Raw genomic sequence first — 21,653 nt, forward strand, 5'->3', positions numbered from 1 at the left:
GAGGATGACCTTGAGGTTTGAGAGATCAGTCATAAGCATGATAGAATAAGAGTGTATCACCTGCACAAGCCCGATCGGTCCACCTTCCAATCCCTTGGTGCAAGACTTTCGATTACGTTGTTTGCCGCGGCCACCTTGAACATCCCGTTTAAGATATCCACCGAAATAAAAAGAAGGGCAGCAAAGGATACCCTCGTCACTAAATCCAATTTCCGGGTTGGAAGTTATGGATGGCTGCCACTTTGCTGGTTTGGAGGTCCTGAGAGATCCAACCAATCCACCTAGGAGGATGTGGACGATGAACTTAGGTTCAAAATCCTTTTTTTTTTAATAACACAAATGTCTTTATACTATTTTAATACAAGCACATCCATCAAAATAAGAAAAAAAAAAGGGAAAGAAGAAGACCCATAACTATTCCACAAAAAAACACGAGTGCTGGACAATGTAGGATGCCGCCCAATTAGCCGCTCTGTTCCCTTTCTGCTACACATGAGTGACATGGGACTACATAGCGCCACAACAAATTACGAATGTCATACAGAAGAGGATGCTCAACACCCACCCTGGTGTGACCCAAAATCCACCGGATAACATCATTGATATCAGGGATATCTTATAGCGTGCTCATATGGATGGTTCCAAATCTGTTCACACGCCCATGGCCACCAAGCCTGCTCTCTGTCTCAATGATGGTTCTCCTCCGGCTGACGGAGTTCCATACCGTCGCATTATTGGTGCTTTACAGTATCTCTCTTTAACTCGACTAGACATCAGTTTTTCGGTCGCTAGGCTTGCTCAATACATGCATCAACCCTCTGAGACTCATTGGACAGCGTTGAAACGGCTCCTTCGCTATTTAAAGCAAACTATTTTTCATAGCGTTTTTTTACGTCGCTCGTCATCTTCACTGCTACTTCGTCTTCATGGTTTTTCTAATGCAGATTGGGCGGGGGATCCCACTGATCGCACCTCCACTTCGGCTTACCTTATTTTTCTTGGTTCTTCACCTATCTCCTGGTCTACTTGCAAGCAACGAGCGGTTGCACGCTCCTCCATTGAAGCTGAATATCGAGCTTTAGCCTCGGCAACTTCTGAATTAACCTGGATTGTCTTTTTGCTTCGGGAGCTTGGTGTTCCTCTTTTGCAGCCCCCGCTTCTTCAGTGTGACAACATTGGTGCAACTTAGTTGAGTCTTCATCCAGTGCTCCACTCGAAAATGAAGCATATTGCCATTGATCTTCATTTCGTTCGGGATTTTGTTACCAAGGGCTTACTGCATGTTTCTCACATTAGTACCCAGGATCAACTTGCTGATCTTCTCACCAAGCCACTTGCTCGTCAGCGTTTTCAACTACTTCGTTCCAAGATGGGTGTTGCCGACGGGTCCCCTATTTTGAGGGGGTGTATACAGGATATTACCTAAGCTGGTTGTTACTTCAACAACCTTTCTCTCTATCTCTTCCCTCTGTTGCACTTATTGGCTACTGTACATTGTTATGTCAATTGTAACAGTCGAGCTTATCCTACAGCTCATATGTTTATCTTCTTCTCTATTTATTCCCTCTCTGTAAACACTCCTTGGTGAGAATAATAGCATCATCTTCTTCATATTCTATAATTGAATCCCCTTCAAGATGAATCCGGTCAGCCCCTAAGACGTGGCAAGCATAAGAGATGCCCTTCCAAAGTGCCCTCATCTCCATTTTAGGAACAGAAGTATTATACAACACTGGTCCTCTTCCATGATTAATTTGGAATCTAGGCATCTGATAACAAACCCGACACCACCTCTCCTCCCGTCATTCAACTCATTGTTGTCGAAGTTCACCTTAAGAAAGCTTGAGGAGGGAGATTTCCAAGCAATAAATATTATTTGACGCGCTATCAGAGCAGAACGGGAGCTCCAAGTGTTCCTTACAATCTCAGTTCCTTCAATGGTCTGAGCTTAAGTGTACTCAGCAATATGGATAAGCGTCTTGTCAGCAACAATATTTAAAGTTTGCCATCTACCTTCAAAGTGTTGGAATATTTCAAAATTCCGAGTCTGCCCTTCTCTCTCTTTTGTCTTTTTGTCTAGTGTACTTTCTTTAGTCCCACATTGGAAAGGAACAAAACTCAAAAGATCTTTATATAGTATTCAACATTTTAACTTGGTGAAGCAAAGAAAGAAAGTAGCCCACGCGCGCATGAGCCCAATGGAGGTCCAAGCCAAAATTGGCGAATCCGATCCGGAAACGTTTAACCGGGCGCGTTGCGATTATCACGCGCAGGGGGACCCCCCCCCCCCGCGGGTGTGGGCTTGAGCCAGGTTTCTTTTTGCCGTTTTATTTTTTGAATTGTTTTGAATAAAACGTCGCGTCTTTAAAACAGCTCTTTGGTTATCTCTTGATAAAACGTCGCGTCTTTAAAAACACCTCTTTCATAAAACGACGTGTCTTTTAAATACGCCTCTTCATTTCTTTTTAAACCCTATCAGATCCGATAGAGTAATCTAATCTAACCTATCCTCTCTCTGTTTCCGAAAGCCTCTCTGTTTCTTGTTCCCGAGAAGAGTCTGTCTTTTAAATACGCCTCTTCATTTCTTTTTAAACCCTATCAGATCCGATAGAGTAATCTAATCTAACCTATCCTCTCTCTGTTTCCGAAAGCCTCTCTGTTTCTTGTTCCCGAGAAGAGTCTCCCTGTTTTCTTCTCTGTTGTCATTCCAAGAGCGCGGTTCTGGGCTGTTCGACCGTCACTTCATCTGCGAGTGTACGCTTGGAGTGATCCAGTTGTTGTATCCTAGAGGATAGGCCGCCATTACCTGCTACACCGAGATTCAATCTCCGAGGGGCGCGATCTATTCTTAAGGACAGTGAAATCACGCCTCAACTGATAAGTTCTTCCTTCTTTCATCTATTATTTTTCTTACAGTCTTAAGAATAGATCGGCATGGATTCTGCTATGATTACTGCTAGATCAATTCCTGATACTTCTAAAATTGAGAGTTTCAATGGTATGTATTTTAAGAGATGGCAAGAACGTGTTTATTCTGCATTGGATATGCTTAATTTTGCTCAGTATTTAAATCAGTCAAAACCGATAGAAGGGTCTGAAGATTTTGACACTAAATTCAAAGAGTGGGAACATGGAAATAAAATCTGTAGACACACAATTCTGAGTACACTGTCCAATGAACTTTTTGATGTCTACTGTTCATACAAAGAAGCTGCAGAAATTTGGAAAAATCTGAATAAAAAATATGTGTTAGAAGATGCTGGAGTACAGAAATATGCTATAGGAAATTTTCTGCACTTTCAAATGTCCGAGGATAGGGATGTGTCATCCCAAATACATGATTTTCATAGATTAGTCACTGATCTTAAAAATGAAGATATAATGCTTCAAGAAGTTTTCCTAGCCGGCTGTTTGATTGAAAAATTACCTGAGTCTTGGAAACATTATAAAAATAGCATGAAGCACAAAAGGAAACATATGAGTCTTGAAGATGTTATTGTTCATATTAGAATAGAAGAACAAAATCGAGTCAGAGACCGAGAACAATTGGCCAAGGAAATGACTTCAAAAGCCAATGTTATAGTCAGCAAACCAGGTGGGTCTCGTTCAAAGTCCAAGAAGCCTTATCTCAAAAATGATAAGAAACCTAAGTTCCAAGGTCCAGGTTTTAAAAGAAAAGGAACTTGTTTTGTTTGTGGAAAACCTGGACATTATGCTAATCAATGCAGGTTTAGAAAAAGGAATGATATATCTGCTAAACCAAATGCTAACTTGGTGGAGACAGATATTATTGCAGCAGTTGTGTTTGAAACCAACATGGTTATGGGAGCAAAGGACTGGGTGGTAGACTCTGGGGCTACCAGACATATTTGTGGAAATAGAAGTGCGTTTACTTCCTACACTCCATTGAATGAAGGCGAGGAACAAGTGTTCATGGGTGATTCGAGACCCTCGCCAGTGGTTGGCAAAGAAAAAGTACTCCTCAAGCTAACATCAGGAAAAGTCCTTTCCCTGAATGATGTGCTGCATGTTCCTAATATCCGTTGGAACTTAGTATCTGTTTCTTTATTAGGAAAGGCTGGAGTTAAAGTGTATTTTGAGTCTGATAAAATTGTAATGACTAAGAACAATGTTTTCATTGGGAAGGGTTATTGTAACCAGGGTTTATTTGTCTTGAATGTAACCGAAACTATGAATGAAAATGCATCATCTTTTGCTTATTTGATTGATTCTGTTGATGTATGGCATGGTAGATTAGGACATGTTAATTTTTCTTATATCAAGAAAATGAAAGACCTAGGCTTGTTAAATAATATTACCTTTGGAAATGTGAATGATAAATGTGAAGTATGTGTAGAATCTAAATCTACTAAAAAGAGTCATAAGTCAATAGAAAGAGAAACTGAATTACTTGGATTAATACATTCTGATTTAGGAGATTTGAAAAACACTCCAACTAGAGGAGGAAAAAGATTTTACATAACTTTTATTGATGATTATTCTAGATACACTAAGGTATATCTACTTAGGACTAAAGATGAAACTTTTGAAAAATTTCAGCAATATGTTACTGAAGTAGAAAATAAATTTAATAAGAAAATTAAAAGAATAAGGACTGATAGAGGAGGAGAATATGAGTATAATCTCTTCAATAAATTTTGTGAAGATAAAGGTATAATCCATGAGATTACCCCACCATATTCTCCTGAATCTAATGGAGTTGCTGAACGTAAAAATAGAACTCTAAAAGAAATGATGAATGCTATGTTAATAAGCTCAGGAGTACCTCTTTATTTGTGGGGGGAAGCTATTCTTTCTGCTTGTCACATTCAAAATAGAATACCTTATAAAAAATCTGGTAAGACACCCTATGAGTTTTGGGAAGGTCATGTACCTAACCTTACATATCTTAAAGTGTGGGGGTGTTTGGCCAAAGTTCTATTACCTGAACCAAAGAAAAGAAAGTTGGGACCTAAAACCTTTGATTGCTTATTTATTGGTTATGCATTAAATAGTGCTGCTTATAGATTCTTGGTATTAAAATGTGAATCTAATATTATGGAACCCAACACTATAGTAGAATCTAAAAATGCTGATTTCTTTGAACATATCTTTCCTATGAAACTAGGTAAAGAAAAATTGACTCTCAGTCTCATAATAAACAAGAAAAGGAGGCACATGAAAATTATGAAATTGATTTAAGAAGAAGTAAAAGAACTAGAAAAGAGAAAAATTTTGGAAATGATTTTTACACCTTTCTTGTTGATAATGAACCTCAAACTTATAAAGAAGCAATAACTTCAGCTGATGCACCTTTTTGGAAGGAGGCTATTAATAATGAAATAGAGTCTATTATGTCTAATCATACATGGACCTTAGTTGATTTGCCTCCAGGTGCTAAATCAATTGGTTGTAAGTGGATTTTTAAAAGAAAGTTAAAACCAGATAATTCAATTGATAAGTTTAAAGCAAGATTAGTAGCAAAAGGATACTCACAAAGAAAAGATATTGATTATTTTGACACCTTTGCACCAGTTTCTAGAATTTCATCTATTAGAGTACTCATTGCATTAGCATCCATTCATAATTTAGTAATTCAACAAATGGATGTAAAAACTGCATTCTTGAATGGAGAATTAGATGAAGAAATTTACATGGAACAACCTGAAGGTTGTGTTGTTCCTGGTAATGAGCACAAAGTTTGTAAATTAGTAAAATCCTTATATGGATTAAAACAAGCACCTAAACAATGGCATGAAAAATTTGATAAAGTATTGGTATCTAATGGCTTTCTAATTAATGAGGCTGATAAGTGTGTTTATAGTAAGGTTGTTAATAATGTTGTTGTGATCATATGTTTGTATGTTGATGATATGCTTATAATGGGAACTGATTTGAATATAGTTATAGATACTAAGAAATTTTTAGCTTCAAATTTTGATATGAAAGATATGGGTGAAGCTGATGTAATTCTTGGGATTAAAATAACAAGAAGTTCTAATGGACTTATGCTATCACAAGAACACTATATTGAGAAAATTTTAAGAAAATTTGAGCATTATGATAGTAAACCCGTATCTACTCCATATGATGCTAGTATACATTTAAGGAAAAATAAAGATAATGGTATTTTACAAATAGAATATGCTCGCATCATTGGTAGTTTAATGTTTTTAGTTAACTGCACTCGTCCTGATATTGCTTATGCAGTAGGAAGATTAAGTAGGTATACTCATAATCCTAGTAAGGACCATTGGAGTGCTGTTCATAGAGTACTAAGGTACTTGAAAGGAACCATTAATTATGGTTTGTTATATCGTGGATTTCCAGCTGTACTAGAAGGGTATAGTGATGCAAATTGGATCTCTGATTCAGATGAGATGAAATCCACGAGTGGATATATCTTTACTCTTGGTGGGGGTGCAGTATCTTGGAAATCATCCAAGCAAACATGCATCGCTCGGTCTACAATGGAGTCCGAGTTTATTGCCTTAGAAAAGGCAGGTTCTGAAGCTGAATGGCTTAGAAATCTTGTGGGAGATATTCCATTATGGAATAAACCAACACCTTCTGTGTCTATTCTTTGTGATAACCAAGCTGCTATATATCGAGCTAAGAATAAAGTTTATAATGGGAAGAATAGACACATAAGGTTGAGACATAATATTGTAAGGCAGCTGCTTGATGATGGGATTATATCTCTTGAGTTTGTAAAGTCAGAGTTGAATTTGGCCGATCCTTTGACAAAACCACTAGGTAGAAAACTAGTGAGTGAAACATCGAGGGGGATGGGACTAATGCCTATATCAAAGTCAATAACGACAGAAACCCAACATGTGTGATTGGAGATCCCATGAAGCATGTTCATATGGGTAATAACAAGTCGCTAGTTGACTGTGAGTACACTATCGTATTTAATTTTGGAAAATCCATCCCTATGGTGTAGATAGTGCAAACTGCAGTAGATAAGGATGAGGTAAAGCTCTTAATGGATACCATAGTCCTTTAGGATGGTGTGTATACCTGCAGTACACACTTGATGGATCCACCTATATGGGTGTGGGAGTGGGGCCGCTTCCTATGAGAATTAGGCAGTTCTCTAAAGCACTCATGAATATCCAGGTAAGGTGCATGGCCTATTTGCACCAACCCGTTTAGAACAAGCCCAGAACTTGAGAGGTCAATGTGGGCTATGAGTCACTGTTTTACATAAAGGACTTTTGGTTCATAGAAATTTCATATTTCACCAAAAGTTCTGTAAGTCATACTTACTAGTCCTAAAAAATGGTTCATAGTCTCAAAGACACCAATTTGATGCATTGAACTCTCGCGCTCGTTAACTTATTATTGAATTTTAAAATATGTGGGGGATTGTTGGAATATTTCAAAATTCCGAGTCTGCCCTTCTCTCTCTTTTGTCTTTTTGTCTAGTGTACTTTCTTTAGTCCCACATTGGAAAGGAACAAAACTCAAAAGATCTTTATATAGTATTCAACATTTTAACTTGGTGAAGCAAAGAAAGAAAGTAGCCCACGCGCGCATGAGCCCAATGGAGGTCCAAGCCAAAATTGGCGAATCCGATCCGGAAACGTTTAACCGGGCGCGTTGCGATTATCACGCGCAGGGGGACCCCCCCCCCCCCCCCCCCCCGCGGGTGTGGGCTTGAGCCAGGTTTCTTTTTGCCGTTTTATTTTTTGAATTGTTTTGAATAAAACGTCGCGTCTTTAAAACAGCTCTTTGGTTATCTCTTGATAAAACGACGTGTCTTTTAAATACGCCTCTTCATTTCTTTTTAAACCCTATCAGATCCGATAGAGTAATCTAATCTAACCTATCCTCTCTCTGTTTCCGAAAGCCTCTCTGTTTCTTGTTCCCGAGAAGAGTCTCCCCGTTTTCTTCTCTGTTGTCATTCCAAGAGCGCGGTTCTGGGCTGTTCGACCGTCACTTCATCTGCGAGTGTACGCTTGGAGTGATCCAGTTGTTGTATCCTGGAGGATAGGCCGCCATTACCTGCTACACCGAGATTCAATCTCCGAGGGGCGCGATCTATTCTTAAGGACAGTGAAATCACGCCTCAACTGATAAGTTCTTCCTTCTTTCATCTATTATTTTTCTTACACAAAGACCCTAGCATGTTTAGCTAGCCAAACATGATAAGCAACATAGGCACACCTAACACCACTGGTTGAGGTGACTGGTCTCACTATGACGCCCTTTAGGTAACTAGGAACGCCATCACTGGGGTCGGAGACTGCAGGAAACAACGGTTAGCTCTTGTCAACTGCCACATCAGGATTGCCCTCGAGCAGCCAAGTAGAGCATGCTCCACTGATTTCTCCACCTTCGAGCATGCATCATAAGTAGAGGAAAGCTTTATCCCTTTTTTGTAGAGCACACTTTTGGTCGGAAGACAGTCCCATACAATCTTCTACAAGAACAAGACGACTCATATGTGACAGCGAAGCCTCCATAGCCGGTTTCTATTGAACGATGACGCCGTAGAAAATCCATTTTTAGTAAGGACTTTTGGGGTTTTTGCAAAAGTGAATGATTTTTCGTACACAGAGAAAATTGTCAAGTATAAATCCACTCAAGTTTTTTTTGCAAAATTGAATGATTTTCCGTGCACAAAGAAAACTATAAATCCGCCCATAAGTTAGGGGTTGATGAGTGAGTCCATGAAGGGAGTAAGATGCAAGGATAGCATTTTGGTGAAGATTTTGATTGATATGTGGAGAAAAATCTAAGAATCTGGTTAGAAAATTTAGAAGGATCAAGCCAAATTTTTTATAGAAATCGAGCATGTTAGTCTACTCAACCTATTTTCTTTTGATGGTTTATTTGAGTTTTGGTTTAAATCATTCCATCTATAGGTTTATTGGACTGCAGGATTAAAATAAAATAATAATAATAAAAGAAAGGCTGAAGTCCGAGGGAGAGGGCTTCGATTTTTTCGGGGATCAAGCGTAAAGGTGTCGTAAGCCACGCCGTCCTCTGCACCGCGTCCCTCCTCAATAGCGAGGGAGGAAAGGCACTGAAGAGATTTCCACCGGGCTCAGCGTCTAAATTTTCTCTCACGTGTAAAGCACGTGAAAGTTGAACGGGTTTACTTTACGAGCTTGATTCACCCCCCGTTCCCAAACTCCGACAGCCATGAAATGGCTCACCAGCGGCACCCCTCCTTCCCACCGACCTGGCCCCGCTTCCCGCCGGCCATTCTCGCCGTCCTCGCCGTAAGCCTCGCCCTCTTCTACACCGCCTCCCTCCTCCTCCCCCACTCCCCCTCCTCAAACTCCACAAACCATCGCCGCCCTCCTCCTCCCCCTTGCGGCGGCGCCGCCCCCGACCTCGCCGCTGGCCGATGGGCCCGCGATCCCCTGCGTCCGGCTAGATCCCTCTACGATGGGACCTGCTCCTTCCACCGGAACGCGTGGAACTGCCTCCGGAACGGGCGGGAGGGCATAGAGTCGATCAACTCGTGGGCCTGGTACCCCGATCGCTGCGGAGGAGAAGCTATTCCTCGCATCGACCCCGAAGCCTTCTTGAGCTTCATGAGGGGCCGGCGGATCGGGTTCGTGGGGGACTCGCTGAACGAGAACTTCTTGGTGGCGTTCCTCTGTGCGCTGAGGTCGGCGGATGGAGGGGCGCGCAAGTGGAAGAGGAAGGGGGCGTGGAGGGGTGGGTACTTCCCCAAATTCGATGTCACCGTGGCCTATCACCGCGCTGTGCTGCTCGCCAAGTACACGTATGTGTGTTTCTTTTTCTTCTTCTTTTTGCTGGTCGGGATCCATTTTTATGATTCATATGTTCGATTTAAATTTCGGCCTGAATTCGAGTAAGTTAGATCTCTGTGGTTCATATTTCTCATGTTTGATAAATACTGAGATTTGCGCGTCAAAAAAATTGATAAATATTGAGTTTTGAGTTCATTGTGAGAAGATTTGAATGCGAATTTGAAATAAGGAACTACACTAATGACTTCTAAACGATAAAAGATATATACAGATACTTAAAAACAAATTAAACTATTAAAATGATATCATGCTAAACTAGGTGATCACAATTTTGAGCAATGTTATTGAAAATCTAGCAGCATTAGGTGGCATCAGCACGTATACTCATATTGATAAAGTCAATTTTTTTTTTTTTGGGATAAAGAATCCTATTTATGAGAAAGAATGCTAGATTATTGCAAACTAAATCTTAGAGTGCCTCATGCCTTCTTTTAATCGTTTGCTAGTTTGAACACTATTGATTACTAACACATCATGATAGGGGAGAAAGAAAACCCCTCGAGGAAACACTTGTAACAGCTTGCACTTGAGATGTTATGTTTTGACTATGTGTAAGAAGTTCTTCATTAATGTCATGTGCCTTGTCTGCTGGTTTCTGAAATTATAGTTCGGTAGGAAACAAATCATATTCTAAATTCTACATGTGTTGCTATTAACTTAGTCCTTGTGCTTTCATGCTTACAATATACCTGCATACACAATGTCTATATACGTTTAGCCGTGTTTTTGAACAGTGTTAGAAGTTTCTGGAATACGATGCCCTGTGCTGATGCCCAACACAAACACAGTAAACTTTGAAACATAATGAAGCATTAAAGAATGCCAAAACTATATAAGCATGTACCAAACCCACATGAAAATAAGCATATTATTGCATGTTGCATCGTTGAGTCCAGAATGAACTACAACACATTATTTTGACTGGGTCCAGATATTATAAAAATTACAGTATGCTGGATTACGAGGGCTGGAGATGTTCACCAATCTACATGGAGTTTCATGGCGATAAAGGCTACAATGACTTTTTGTTAGAATGTTGAGTGATGTTCAGATTTTATTTAGTACATGTTAGATACCATCCAACATCCTACAAGGAATAATAATATTATACTAAATGCTGTTACAAACTATTAGCGCAGGTGGTTGGCACCACACTCCTAAGGACCGGACCTAGAATTCAAGTCCTGGGTATTGCTCAAAAAAAATGTTTATATAATTTTTTGAGTAATAGCCATATTCGGAAAAGCTTCAAGTATTGAGAGAAAGTGATGCTATGTTATATCTATTGAGGTTTATGTGATAAAAAATATAATGCTTGCTTCATCAACATGTAGAATAAAAATTTAATCCTGTTTCTTGATTATAACATGATATATATGTGATCTATAAGTGTTAGGAAATCTGTCAGTAAAAGTCAATATTAGCTAGTACCCATGTATATGGCACACCTATTTCTATCTGTGGTATGATTGATATGGTTACTCACATGCTATAACTAATTATCTTAAGGTGGCAGCCTGCGGAACACTCAACTAACCAAGATAAAAAAGGAGTGAAGGGGATCTATAGAGTAGATGTTGATGCTCCAGCTGCTGATTGGGTCAACATCACAAAGTTCTATGATGTTCTGATGTTCAATACTGGACACTGGTAATGCCTTTATCAAACTGCTCTCACTGCATATTTGTAACTCATCTGCATCATTGGCCTTTTTAGTTTAATGTGACAGTTCCAAGACCTGCTATTTGTTTAGAAGTGTTAGAAGTATTGATACTGATTTAATTTTCAGCATGTTGTTCCCTTTTATCATGCTAAATTCAATTCCTTCATTATTTATGTTACTATGAGCAGCTCATGGCTACTATTTCACTTTTAAAACTACCGATGCTTAGTCTTGTTAAAGATAGTTTATATAAGATATAATGATCTAATATTCAGGCTGGAAGTTGGGACTTATTTGCTGGAATAGAGCAAGCTTATCTCATAAGGTTTACTAGATAGCGACTCAAGCTGATTTAGTCTCAATGAGAGGATGTATGCTCAGTTTACTAAATGATCAAGTTTTTAATAAATCAGAATGTAGTAAGGCCTTGAGTTGATGAAGATAACTACCATTCATTTGATTTGAGATGTCATCTTGCCATTTTTCAATATAATTGTTGTTGTCTTTCCTTTTTCGATAAATCACCGCCATATGGAACATTTTTTAATTACACCTTTGATTGATGAATCTGTTTGGTGATCGAACCATTTTATTTGAGATGGAGAAATGTGGAACAAGTGTTGAGATTACCAGGGGCTCAAATCTGCTAGAGGTAAATTTTAGAAAGAGCATGATGGTGACAATAATTAGCTCTCTGACTAGTTTGGATGGTGATGTCATCTGTGTTGAAGTCTTGGAGAATTTCTTATCCTCTTTGTTAGCCTTATTTTTATGTGGAACTGATTATGGTTCCAGTACCATTGCATTCTAATTTGGCTTGTTATGTTGGGGAGGTTATTACTAAAGGTGAGCTCATAAAATGTGCCTTTCTGATGAAAAAATTGTGTTTTGTGTATCCCAACTGTTGATATTGTTGACCATTTTTTTCCCCTTTTGGTCCTTGTGTTTAATGTATTTGGATGGTCTTGTTATTGAGGTCTGAACTAAGAAGGAATGTAGAAGGTTGTCTGACATGAGAGTTCTGGTTCGGGCATGGTTTGAGCATGAGCATACCTGCAATAGGAGCTGTTTAATGTATTTGGTAGGTCTTGTTATTGAGGCCTGAACTAAGAAGAAATGTAGAAGGTTGTCTGACATGAGAGTTCTGGTTCGGGCATGATTTTGAGCAAGAGCATTCCTGCAATAGAAGCTGTTGAACCCCCAGTCAATTTTTTACTACATACACTTTATTTAAGATACCAATTTGGATCTTAACCCAAAATGTCAAATCTGTAGCTGTTAGATTATTAGTTGGTGACAATTTTAAATTTTCTAGGGCATACTTGAAATCCTTATAGCAAACATCGAAGTTGACAATTCACATTATTCACTGCATTCTGCATCTCTCACAACATGTATGGAGCAATATACAAGTGATTTTGATAGTTCCCGACCACAAAATCAATGCAAATCATTTGTTCTTTGGAAACAATGTCCTTTTAATGATTCTATGATGATGCTTAGGTAATGTCTTCAAAAAATTTGAGAACTTGTTTCTAGGTATTTGTGTGCTGTAGAGCATGACGAATGCTGCAGACAGTCAAATTGAACAACCAAACATACATTTTGATGTTTATAAGTTTTACTTTCTCAAAAAGAAAAAAAAAATCTCAAAATGTTTGTAAGTTCTATAATCATCATGCTGTCCCATTGTCCCCTTTCTTAATTTCATATAAAAATTTATTACATGTCCTTAATGTTGTAGGCTGTGTTGAAATTTTTTAAAATGGCAAAAAAAAAATTTTTTTTTTGCAGGGTGAAAGAGTTGACTCATCATCAATTTGTAAGGTTGTTTTGGTATTTTGTTATATCCTTTGTGCTGTTTTTGTTTGAACTCAGAACATAATCAACAATATGTACCATGTTTTCTTTGATTGATAATGTGATTTAGAAGTTGGCATTGCTGTTTGATACCTGATCGTTGACATTGTGCAGATTTTTCCAGTATCTTTCTGGTCACTGGACTAGATTAGTTATGGCTTCTTTTATTTTCACTTGTGCTCAGGTGGGGCCCTGATAAATTTCCAACAGAGACACCACTTGTTTTCTACAGGGGAGGAGAGCCAATAGATCCACCACTTGGGATCTTCGATGGACTTAAAGTAGTCCTTCAGAGCATGATCTCTTACATAGAGAAGGAAGTCCCCAAAAAAACCATCAAGTTCTGGCGTACTCAATCTCCTAGGCACTTTCATGGTGGTGACTGGGATCGCAATGGTAGCTGCTTATTCAGTGAACCCCTGAGAAAAAATGAGGTATAATTCATATTTCTCATTGTTTACATAGATTCCAGTTGTAGATCAGATCATGGTGCAGTTAAAACTTTATTTTCTATCGCTACTCCTGGAGCAGAATTTGAGCTGATGCCCGGACAGCTTGATTCATGGTTTGATCCCAGGAATAAAGGAGTAAACAAAGAAGCAAGGGAAGTGAATTCTCTTGTCCAACAGGCAGTATTTGGTACAGACATAAAGCTGCTCAACTTGACTCATCTAAGTGAGTTCAGAGCAGATGCTCATCCAGCAGTCTGGTTGGGAAAGAAGGATGCTGTGGCAATCTGGGGCCAGGACTGCATGCATTGGTGTCTTCCTGGTCTGCCTGATATTTGGGTTGATGTCTTGGCAGCACAAATCCTATATAATATGGAAGCAGGGTGACATGTTGCTGAAAGGTTAAGAGTCCTCACTCTGCAATTCCTCATTCAAGAATATCATCAATCTCCCATTGCAAATTGCAGGAACTATTCCCCTTCTTTTTAAATCAGCTAAAATTGAGTGTTCTTGGCAGTTCTTTCAAGGGTATTTTCAAGAGGAAACAAATGTGAAATTCATGATGCCAACCTTTCCTCCTACTTCCTTTATGAAACTGATGGTGATATTTTTTTGGCAATGGGCCAGCTATATTGTTGAATAGCTCAGGATATGTTCTGCAGTACAACAAATTCAGCCCAATAGCCTGATGGGACTGAGGAGAACTTGCTAAAAGGGCGTGAACAATGATGACAGGGAAACCTTTTCCATGGGTTTACCAAAATTAGTCTTTTGCTCTAGTATAGGTTTTTTTTTATTTTTTATTCATATGTTATAATAGAACAATGCTTTATTTTCTTGTACCTCATAAAATGATGGCAGGTTTTTAGATTTGTGACTCTTCTATCGTATTATATGATGCACCGATTAAAGTGTCATGCATGAGTTTCAAAAACTGTGTATCGAAGTTGCAGCGAGTTGCCGTAAGCCCTATTTTTCGTTTGTTGACGTTGATCGGACTCTGATTTGTTCTTTTATGCTTCTTCAGATTCTTATTGGGATGCTGTTTAGCCATTTAGGTCCATAAAATGAAACAAGAATTTGGTGGTCCATAGAATAGATCTTAAGATTGCTGTTTGCTTAAATGAATACTTTCGCATGAGCTTCTAACAGCCTCGCCTCGTTTAGTGTGCGCTAATCAATAAGTATTCCATGACTCACTCTAGTTTCAAAATGGTAGATTACTGTGGATTGGGATTTGTCCCCATTGTAGTTCGGTGGTTTTGTTGATAAATTTCTGTTTGGAATTTTGTCCAAATCTTATCCCTCTCTCAAATTTTTTTTAAAAAAAAATGTCTCTCCACAAGTTTTTAATAAAGTTAAGTAATCTTTTTAATAAAGTTAAGGAATCAAGCACTAGTTTAGTGCTTTTAAATTCCAAATTCCTGTCTCCTCATTTCCTCCGCCCCCTCGCCACCAGAGCAGATCTTAAAAACCAGAAGGGAACCAGATGACGACTCCCTTCACCCGCCAGACTGGACGCAGCTTCCGCCGGAGCTCATCCGCGCCATCGCCGCCAAGCTCGGCGAACATCTACGACTATGCACGCTTCCGCCGCGTCTGCACCGCCTGGCGCTCCGCCGCCTGCCCCCGCAATCCGCCACTGGCTCTTCGGCTACGCCTACGGCCGATTCTGCTTCCCAATGAATGAAACTACTAGTAGTTTCATTCTCTCAGAGGTTTGAGAACTTGAAGAAGGAAGAGATCCGATAGATAGGAGAAGGGACGGACCGCACAGCAATGAAGGCGAACCACCTATATTTATAGAGTTCGACCAGCAGCCTCTAGCAGGGATAGGAGCGGAGCATATCATGTCCTCCAAAACCCTCAATCAATAGGAGTTCACAACCAAAGCTGTCCTCACCTCCAACCCGGCCTCGTCTCCGGTGATCGTCGTCGTCTGGATGCACCGAAGCTTGTATTTTTATAGGCTTGGAGATGAGAATTGGACGGCGATCGACGTCGGATCTTCTTATCTCAATGGGTGGGTGGGGGGGATTTCAATTACTATGAGGAGAAATTCTATGTTGTTAACAAATATGGGAGTGCCAAAGTAGTCGATGCCGGAACTCTCGAGATCTCCGAGCTGAGTCCCCCGACGAAAGATCTAACCCGGTGTCATCTCCTCGAGTCATCCGGAGAGCTTCTCCTGGCTGGCGCCCGTGGGGAGGTTTACAATCCCAGGGAGCGGAGCACCTTCCAAGTTTTCAAGCTGGTTACGAACGGTGAGGAAGTGAAGTAGTTGAGGGGGTCGAGGGCGGGATCGGCGCTGTTCTCGAGCGAGAAGCAGTCGGTGTCAGTTTGGTCTGGGAAAAAATGTGGGGTGCACAGGGAATTTCCATCTAATTTGCTGGTGAGAATTATAAGGAATGAGATGTCTGGGTTTGCAAGGATTGCTGCCATAAACGTAAAGGATATGATCACATGAAGCTACTAATGCCGTTAATGGATGGCATTCATTGTGCAATTCACATACTTAGAGACTCTCGACGTCAAGAAATGCGAATGACTCTGTTTTGTATCTTCTCACCGAATATTTAAGTCAATACATAAAGTTGTTCAATGGAATATTTCGCATCTCAGATCACCTTAGGAAGAGATTCACATAACTAAAATCATATCTTTAAGACCATGACTTTCTTACTCTGGTTCAATGTTTAATTTTTGTGCGTTCGCAGTGAAACTGTACGTTGAATGCAAATGGAAATGGAAAGAAGAAATTCTCAAATGCATACATCCTTACACGTGGGCTCCAAACTCATACCGACGAGCAGCAGTTTGCTGTCCCACTCTAGAAATTTGTATGACCGGAATGTATCAGGCTGCATATATGGTTGAAATCAGATCGAATACTAGTATATTTATATTTATTTTATTTATCGAATATAGATATGAATATGGATATTAGTCGATGCAAAGATTCATATCTATATATATTTTATCTAAATATGTTGGAAATATTACAACACAAAAGAAAAAAGTTCATTGCACAAAGAAAACTCTTCTTAGTTATCTTAGGAAACAAAGACCATGCAGGAAATATCATGATGCAGCTTTTTAATTATTTTAGAGAATATTTTCCTCCACACAGGAATTTTTCTGAAATGGTCATTAATGCGTAATAAATTTCAAATTAACTAGATTATTTTTAACTTATTATTTTCTTAGTAATTATTTTAGAAAAAAGATTGAGATAAATTATTTTAGGAAGCTATTAGAAATATCACCATGCACCAGACTTTTCTTAATTATTTTAGAAAAAAATTATGAAGGAAAATTTTTTTGAAGCAGTTCGTTTAGAGTCCCCATGTAAAGGAAAAGTTATTTTACAAAGTCGTCAAATATATCACCACATACTCAACTCTTTTTAATTATTTCAGAAAAAAATGTAAAAATTATTTTAGGAACCGTGCCCGAGTCAGATTGAGACATGCTCCATTGGGAGGACAGAGAAGTATAAGCATCTTAATAAATTCCCAGAAGAACGTTATTTGAGAATGAGATTCTTTGTACAGTGAAAATAAGATGTTAGATTTAGCTAAGAATGGTTTTTCATAAAAGGCAGAGGTGGAGATAATCTTGTAAATGTTAACAAAAAAACAAAGGAACAAAAAAAGAAAGATAATCTTGCTTAAGAACTGGACAGAGTAAGGGAGATTCAGATGGATTTCAAGACAGCTTTTCAGATGCGCAGGAAGCACAAGACTAAATTAGAGGTGAGTTAGAGTTACAATGTTCAACGATGGAATTCATAAACTAGCTAATGAAACACTAAACGATGATTAGTTTGAAGGAGGCTAGGAAGGTCTCAGGAAATCTTCTTCTCAAGTACAATCATGAGATACTTTTACTGCTTTCAAGTTGCAACCATGCTTGCCCTAGCTGCAGGTGTTTTCGGGAAGGTGCCGACCGGTAGAACAGGTACAATCTCTTTTTATTGGTAGAAGAGACCTGGGTTCGATTCACACCTTCACCTGGCAGACCATAAGCTCTTCCTGTTCTCTCAGAATTTTTCTTGCAGGTGATTTCAGCATCCACTTCTGCAATATGAGCAGGTTTCCGGAATCCTCTATATGAAAGCATAGTTACCTCCATTACTTTGTTAAAAGATAACAAGCTACGATTGTTCAGGGCCAGGGTTGTAGTTATCCATTAAACTTTGAACCCAATTTCTTGATTTTTTTCTCTCAAAAAATTTCTCTATTTTTTTCCAGTCATATCTTATATAATTCAACGATCAGAAGTAGCCAGAACTTAGATAGATAGAAAACCACCACATCCAACGAAAGGAGAAAAAACAAGGAAGGAAAAGTTTAAAAGATGACATCATGTATCAATGTCCTTCCCTCACAAATAAAAGCATCAAAAAGAAGATACAAGTTTGATAAATAATAAACTGTGATGCAATGGTCCATATTGAAGAAAGGACTAATTAGAAGAAGGCCGGTAAAGTTGTTGCCGCCTAGTCTCTTGCTCCAAAGAAGCATAGCTTCCAAGTTGGTAGCAGCACTGGCCTGTTTGAACATTATCTTCCCTGATCCTTCCAATAGATTAAAAGTGAATCTTCCCTTCCCTCTGAGTATGAGCTCCGGATGATAATGAGATAATCCAGAATACATGTTCCACCAGTAATAGGATTAACATGAACCTAAATGGACGGATATATAGAAACATAAACCTTAAACTGATAGAATGTTATAAAATTAACAGAAAAAAGAACCAAGAAATTTCAAGCATATTGAATGCTGAATGAGTAGATAACAAATCTGTATAGGTTGATAAAACAATAGAAAAAACATGGTAAAAATAATTTCAGTTTCATAATTATTTCATCTAGATAAGTATCAAAAGTAGATCCACAACTACCATCATTTAACACGTATCTGACCAGCCGAAGGAATCCAAGTAATCCTTTCACTGTTCTCTGAGTAATTTCACAAAATAATGTATGTGAAAATTTGTGAAATTTGATAGGAAAGCATATTTTGTACAGACCTTCCTAGGTTGACATTATCCAAAAGCCTTCTATCAACTCAGTAAAACATATAATAGATCATTTTTCCAATCAGACATGTTCATCACTATGTTGTTGCAATAATTGATGACCCAAAATAGATCAGGTAAACAATTGCATGAAATTACTTTTAAGTGTTATTATCAAGCAAATTAAGAAACAAGTTATATCAGACAAAATAATGGGAAGTAATTGGAACAATGATGCTCCAAAAATTAAAGGGAATGATTTTTTTCCCATTTGTTTCGGGTACAGAACAAAGAAGGTGCAGGTCACAGCAATATAACCAAAATACTTAATCATTCAATACACACTTCATATATATTCTATGCTGTCAGCAACATGAGAAAGCAGAAAGCATGCCAAGAGTATTAGGAAATGTTGAAGACCAGAATAAACCAGAAAGCAAGTTGTTGAGATCTAATCCCATGGAAAGACGAAGGATTAATGGCAGAAGAGCATCTTATCATAATACAACAAAAACGGTCCTGTGTGAAGGAGACTTCGTAAAAGTAATATTGATACGGATTTGTTGGCTATTCAGACTCTGCAAGCAAGCATTTGTCACTTACCTATGATAAAATAAATGATACAATTACTGTTCTATCGGCCATGGAACTATAGAATCCACATAAGACATGATAAATATCTGCCAGATGACAATTAGACAGAATTTGAACGTGAATTTATTAGTAGCATTGATGCATATGAGTCACTTGAACTGCAATAATTGACAGAATACTTTATTGTAGCATCGAATCAGGACTTCCATAACCATACTTCTCATCAGTTTACACCCATTATATATTCTCAGTGTTTGTGTTTCAGATGGCTGGAAGTAATTAGAGTAACTAAAATATGTGATTGTTTTACAGAATCACTAATCTAACCATTTAAACCCAGTCATCTAACACCTAAACATCTAGACATCTTTTTCATTGTATACTTGGCTATTTAAAACATCTATTCCACTAATTAAAAACTGGAACTACATTCAACATGTACAACCTCACTACTTGGAACCAGCTGCTAATTCTAAATCACCAGTTGTAGAAGAGAGATATTAGCTATGCTCAGTAACTGACCAAAGATAAACAATCAGATTACTATGATTACCTGACTTAGGTAATGGCAGGCGCAACAAGAAAAAAATACAGCCAAATTTTTGTTGCTCAGTCATGATACTATAAGAAAGCATGCGGAAGAAAGCATTAACCATTTAATTTTCTCATGCATAAGGCTAGGTTTAACTGTTACCGTGAAAAGTAGTGGTTCATTTGGCATTTTACAATTTATTGAAGCATCTCCTGCCTACAGAACCCTTTGATTAGGAAAAAGAGTCTCAAGTCAAACTTTGTGCCATTAAGTTAAAAAGGAAAAAGATAAAAGACATACATAGGGTTATGGTTCACGATTCCTCCCTATATGCAGTCCAAAGCAAAAGTAGCTAGTAAACGAACAGCTGCAATGCATCGTAGTGGCGCATTTCTACATGAAGCTGCCGTTAACTGATGGCATTCAGTGTTTGCCTTCGTAATTCACATACTCAAAAATAACTCTAAATGAGAGATCGTGTTTTCTTGAGCTATCAATGCCAATATTTTCATTAAATATTTAGGTCAATCTGTAAGTTCTTCGACGGAATGTTTCGCATCTCAACCAATTTATGATGAGATCGATTCACCTACTAACATCATATGCTCAAGATTAAGACTTTCTTAATCTGGTTAGATGTAATTCTTGAATATCTTATCCCAGATAATTTTCATAATCCTAATTACTTAAAATGAGCAACCTGAATCATATATTAGATATATAATGCCAATGCATCTCGACAGCCTTAAGAAGAGATTCGCCTTACTAAAATTGTATCATTAAGACTATGACTTACTCTCGAGTGATGCACATATTTGTGCATTCCTAGTGGAAACTAATGCGAATCACTACCAGAAAACACGCGTATAGTGACGGGAAATTAGTGACGGCCCATTATCAGTCACTATTTGTGACGGATTAGTGACAGACAGAAATTTGGTCACCGTGGCGTGAACTTAGTGACAGATTAATGACCGACCGGTCACAAAATACGCGGGTAGGGTGGGCGCCAAAACTTAGTGACCACCGTAGTGACGGGATATCTGTCACAAAACTGGTAACTGAAATTGCAACGAGACAGTGACAAATTCATCCGTCACAAAAATCGTAACCCAAATGTTTATAAATTTTTAAAAAATTATTTTTGATAGTGACGGATTATTGACAGAAATTTTCGTCACCAAATTTAATTTCTAATTCTAAAAATATTAAAAATAATATTTTTGAGTAATTATAAATAAAAAAAGAAAAAAAGATAAAAGGAGGAAATCTAAAATGCCCCCCCCCCCCCCCCGCCCGCCCAGCGCCAACACCAAAATTCTAATCCCCCTAACCCTAGCCCCTGCAGCCGCCCCTCAACCCCCCCACACCACACCCACACCACCCCCCCCCCCCCCCCCCCCGGGCGATCCCTAACCCCTCCTCCTCCCCCCCAACCCAAATCCAACAAATCCCTAACCGGAAGGCTGTCCACGGCAGGGATGACCGTCCGGATTTCCTAACCCCTTCTCCTCCTCCCTACGCCGACGAGAGCTACCTGATCTTCTTCGAGTCTCCTCGAATACGGATTCTCGCTTCGAGAGCTCACGTCCGAGGCCAATCGCGGGATTTCGTTCTGGAGCCCCAGTTTAGATTCCGATGGTTCTTTCCGGTTGCTCTCGATGCGAGCATTCTAAAGGCTGGTCATACATTTGGGGTTTTTCAATCTTTTGTTTAACCAATTGCAAAAATCAGACATT

At 38.8% G+C, this 21,653-nt stretch overlaps 2 protein-coding genes across 7 annotated transcripts; both read left to right on the forward strand.

Moving 5' to 3' along the window:
• The first annotated feature begins 2,934 nt into the window (after positions 1–2,934).
• LOC149751149 (uncharacterized) lies at positions 2,935–6,842 on the forward strand. Its single transcript, XM_089927686.1, has 2 exons — positions 2,935–4,249; positions 5,536–6,842. The coding sequence occupies exons 1-2, from the start codon at positions 2,935–2,937 to the stop codon at positions 6,840–6,842; spliced, it is 2,622 nt and encodes an 873-aa protein (XP_089783812.1).
• A 2,129-nt stretch (positions 6,843–8,971) lies between these two features.
• TBL12 (trichome birefringence-like protein (DUF828)) lies at positions 8,972–14,700 on the forward strand. 6 transcript variants are annotated; one of them, XM_017846855.5, is made up of 6 exons: positions 8,988–9,745; positions 11,304–11,444; positions 13,252–13,284; positions 13,502–13,751; positions 13,872–14,167; positions 14,284–14,700. In XM_017846855.5, exons 1-5 carry the CDS (start codon positions 9,159–9,161, stop codon positions 14,151–14,153), a joined length of 1,293 nt encoding a protein of 430 aa, XP_017702344.3. In that variant the 5' UTR covers positions 8,988–9,158; the 3' UTR covers positions 14,154–14,167; positions 14,284–14,700. The 6 variants fall into 6 exon arrangements, with proteins under 6 accessions (XP_017702345.3, XP_017702344.3, XP_017702343.3 ...); XM_017846856.5 differs by lacking the exon at positions 14,284–14,700 and having other exon boundaries at positions 8,972–9,745; positions 13,849–13,983; XM_017846854.5 differs by having other exon boundaries at positions 8,990–9,745; positions 13,872–14,700.
• The last annotated feature ends 6,953 nt before the right edge of the window (positions 14,701–21,653 follow it).

Source organism: Phoenix dactylifera, chromosome 16 (genome assembly GCF_051530095.1).
Source record: "Phoenix dactylifera cultivar Ajwa chromosome 16, Ajwa_hap1_PhDact_Kaust_v1.1, whole genome shotgun sequence".
Taxonomy (NCBI): domain Eukaryota; kingdom Viridiplantae; phylum Streptophyta; class Magnoliopsida; order Arecales; family Arecaceae; genus Phoenix; species Phoenix dactylifera.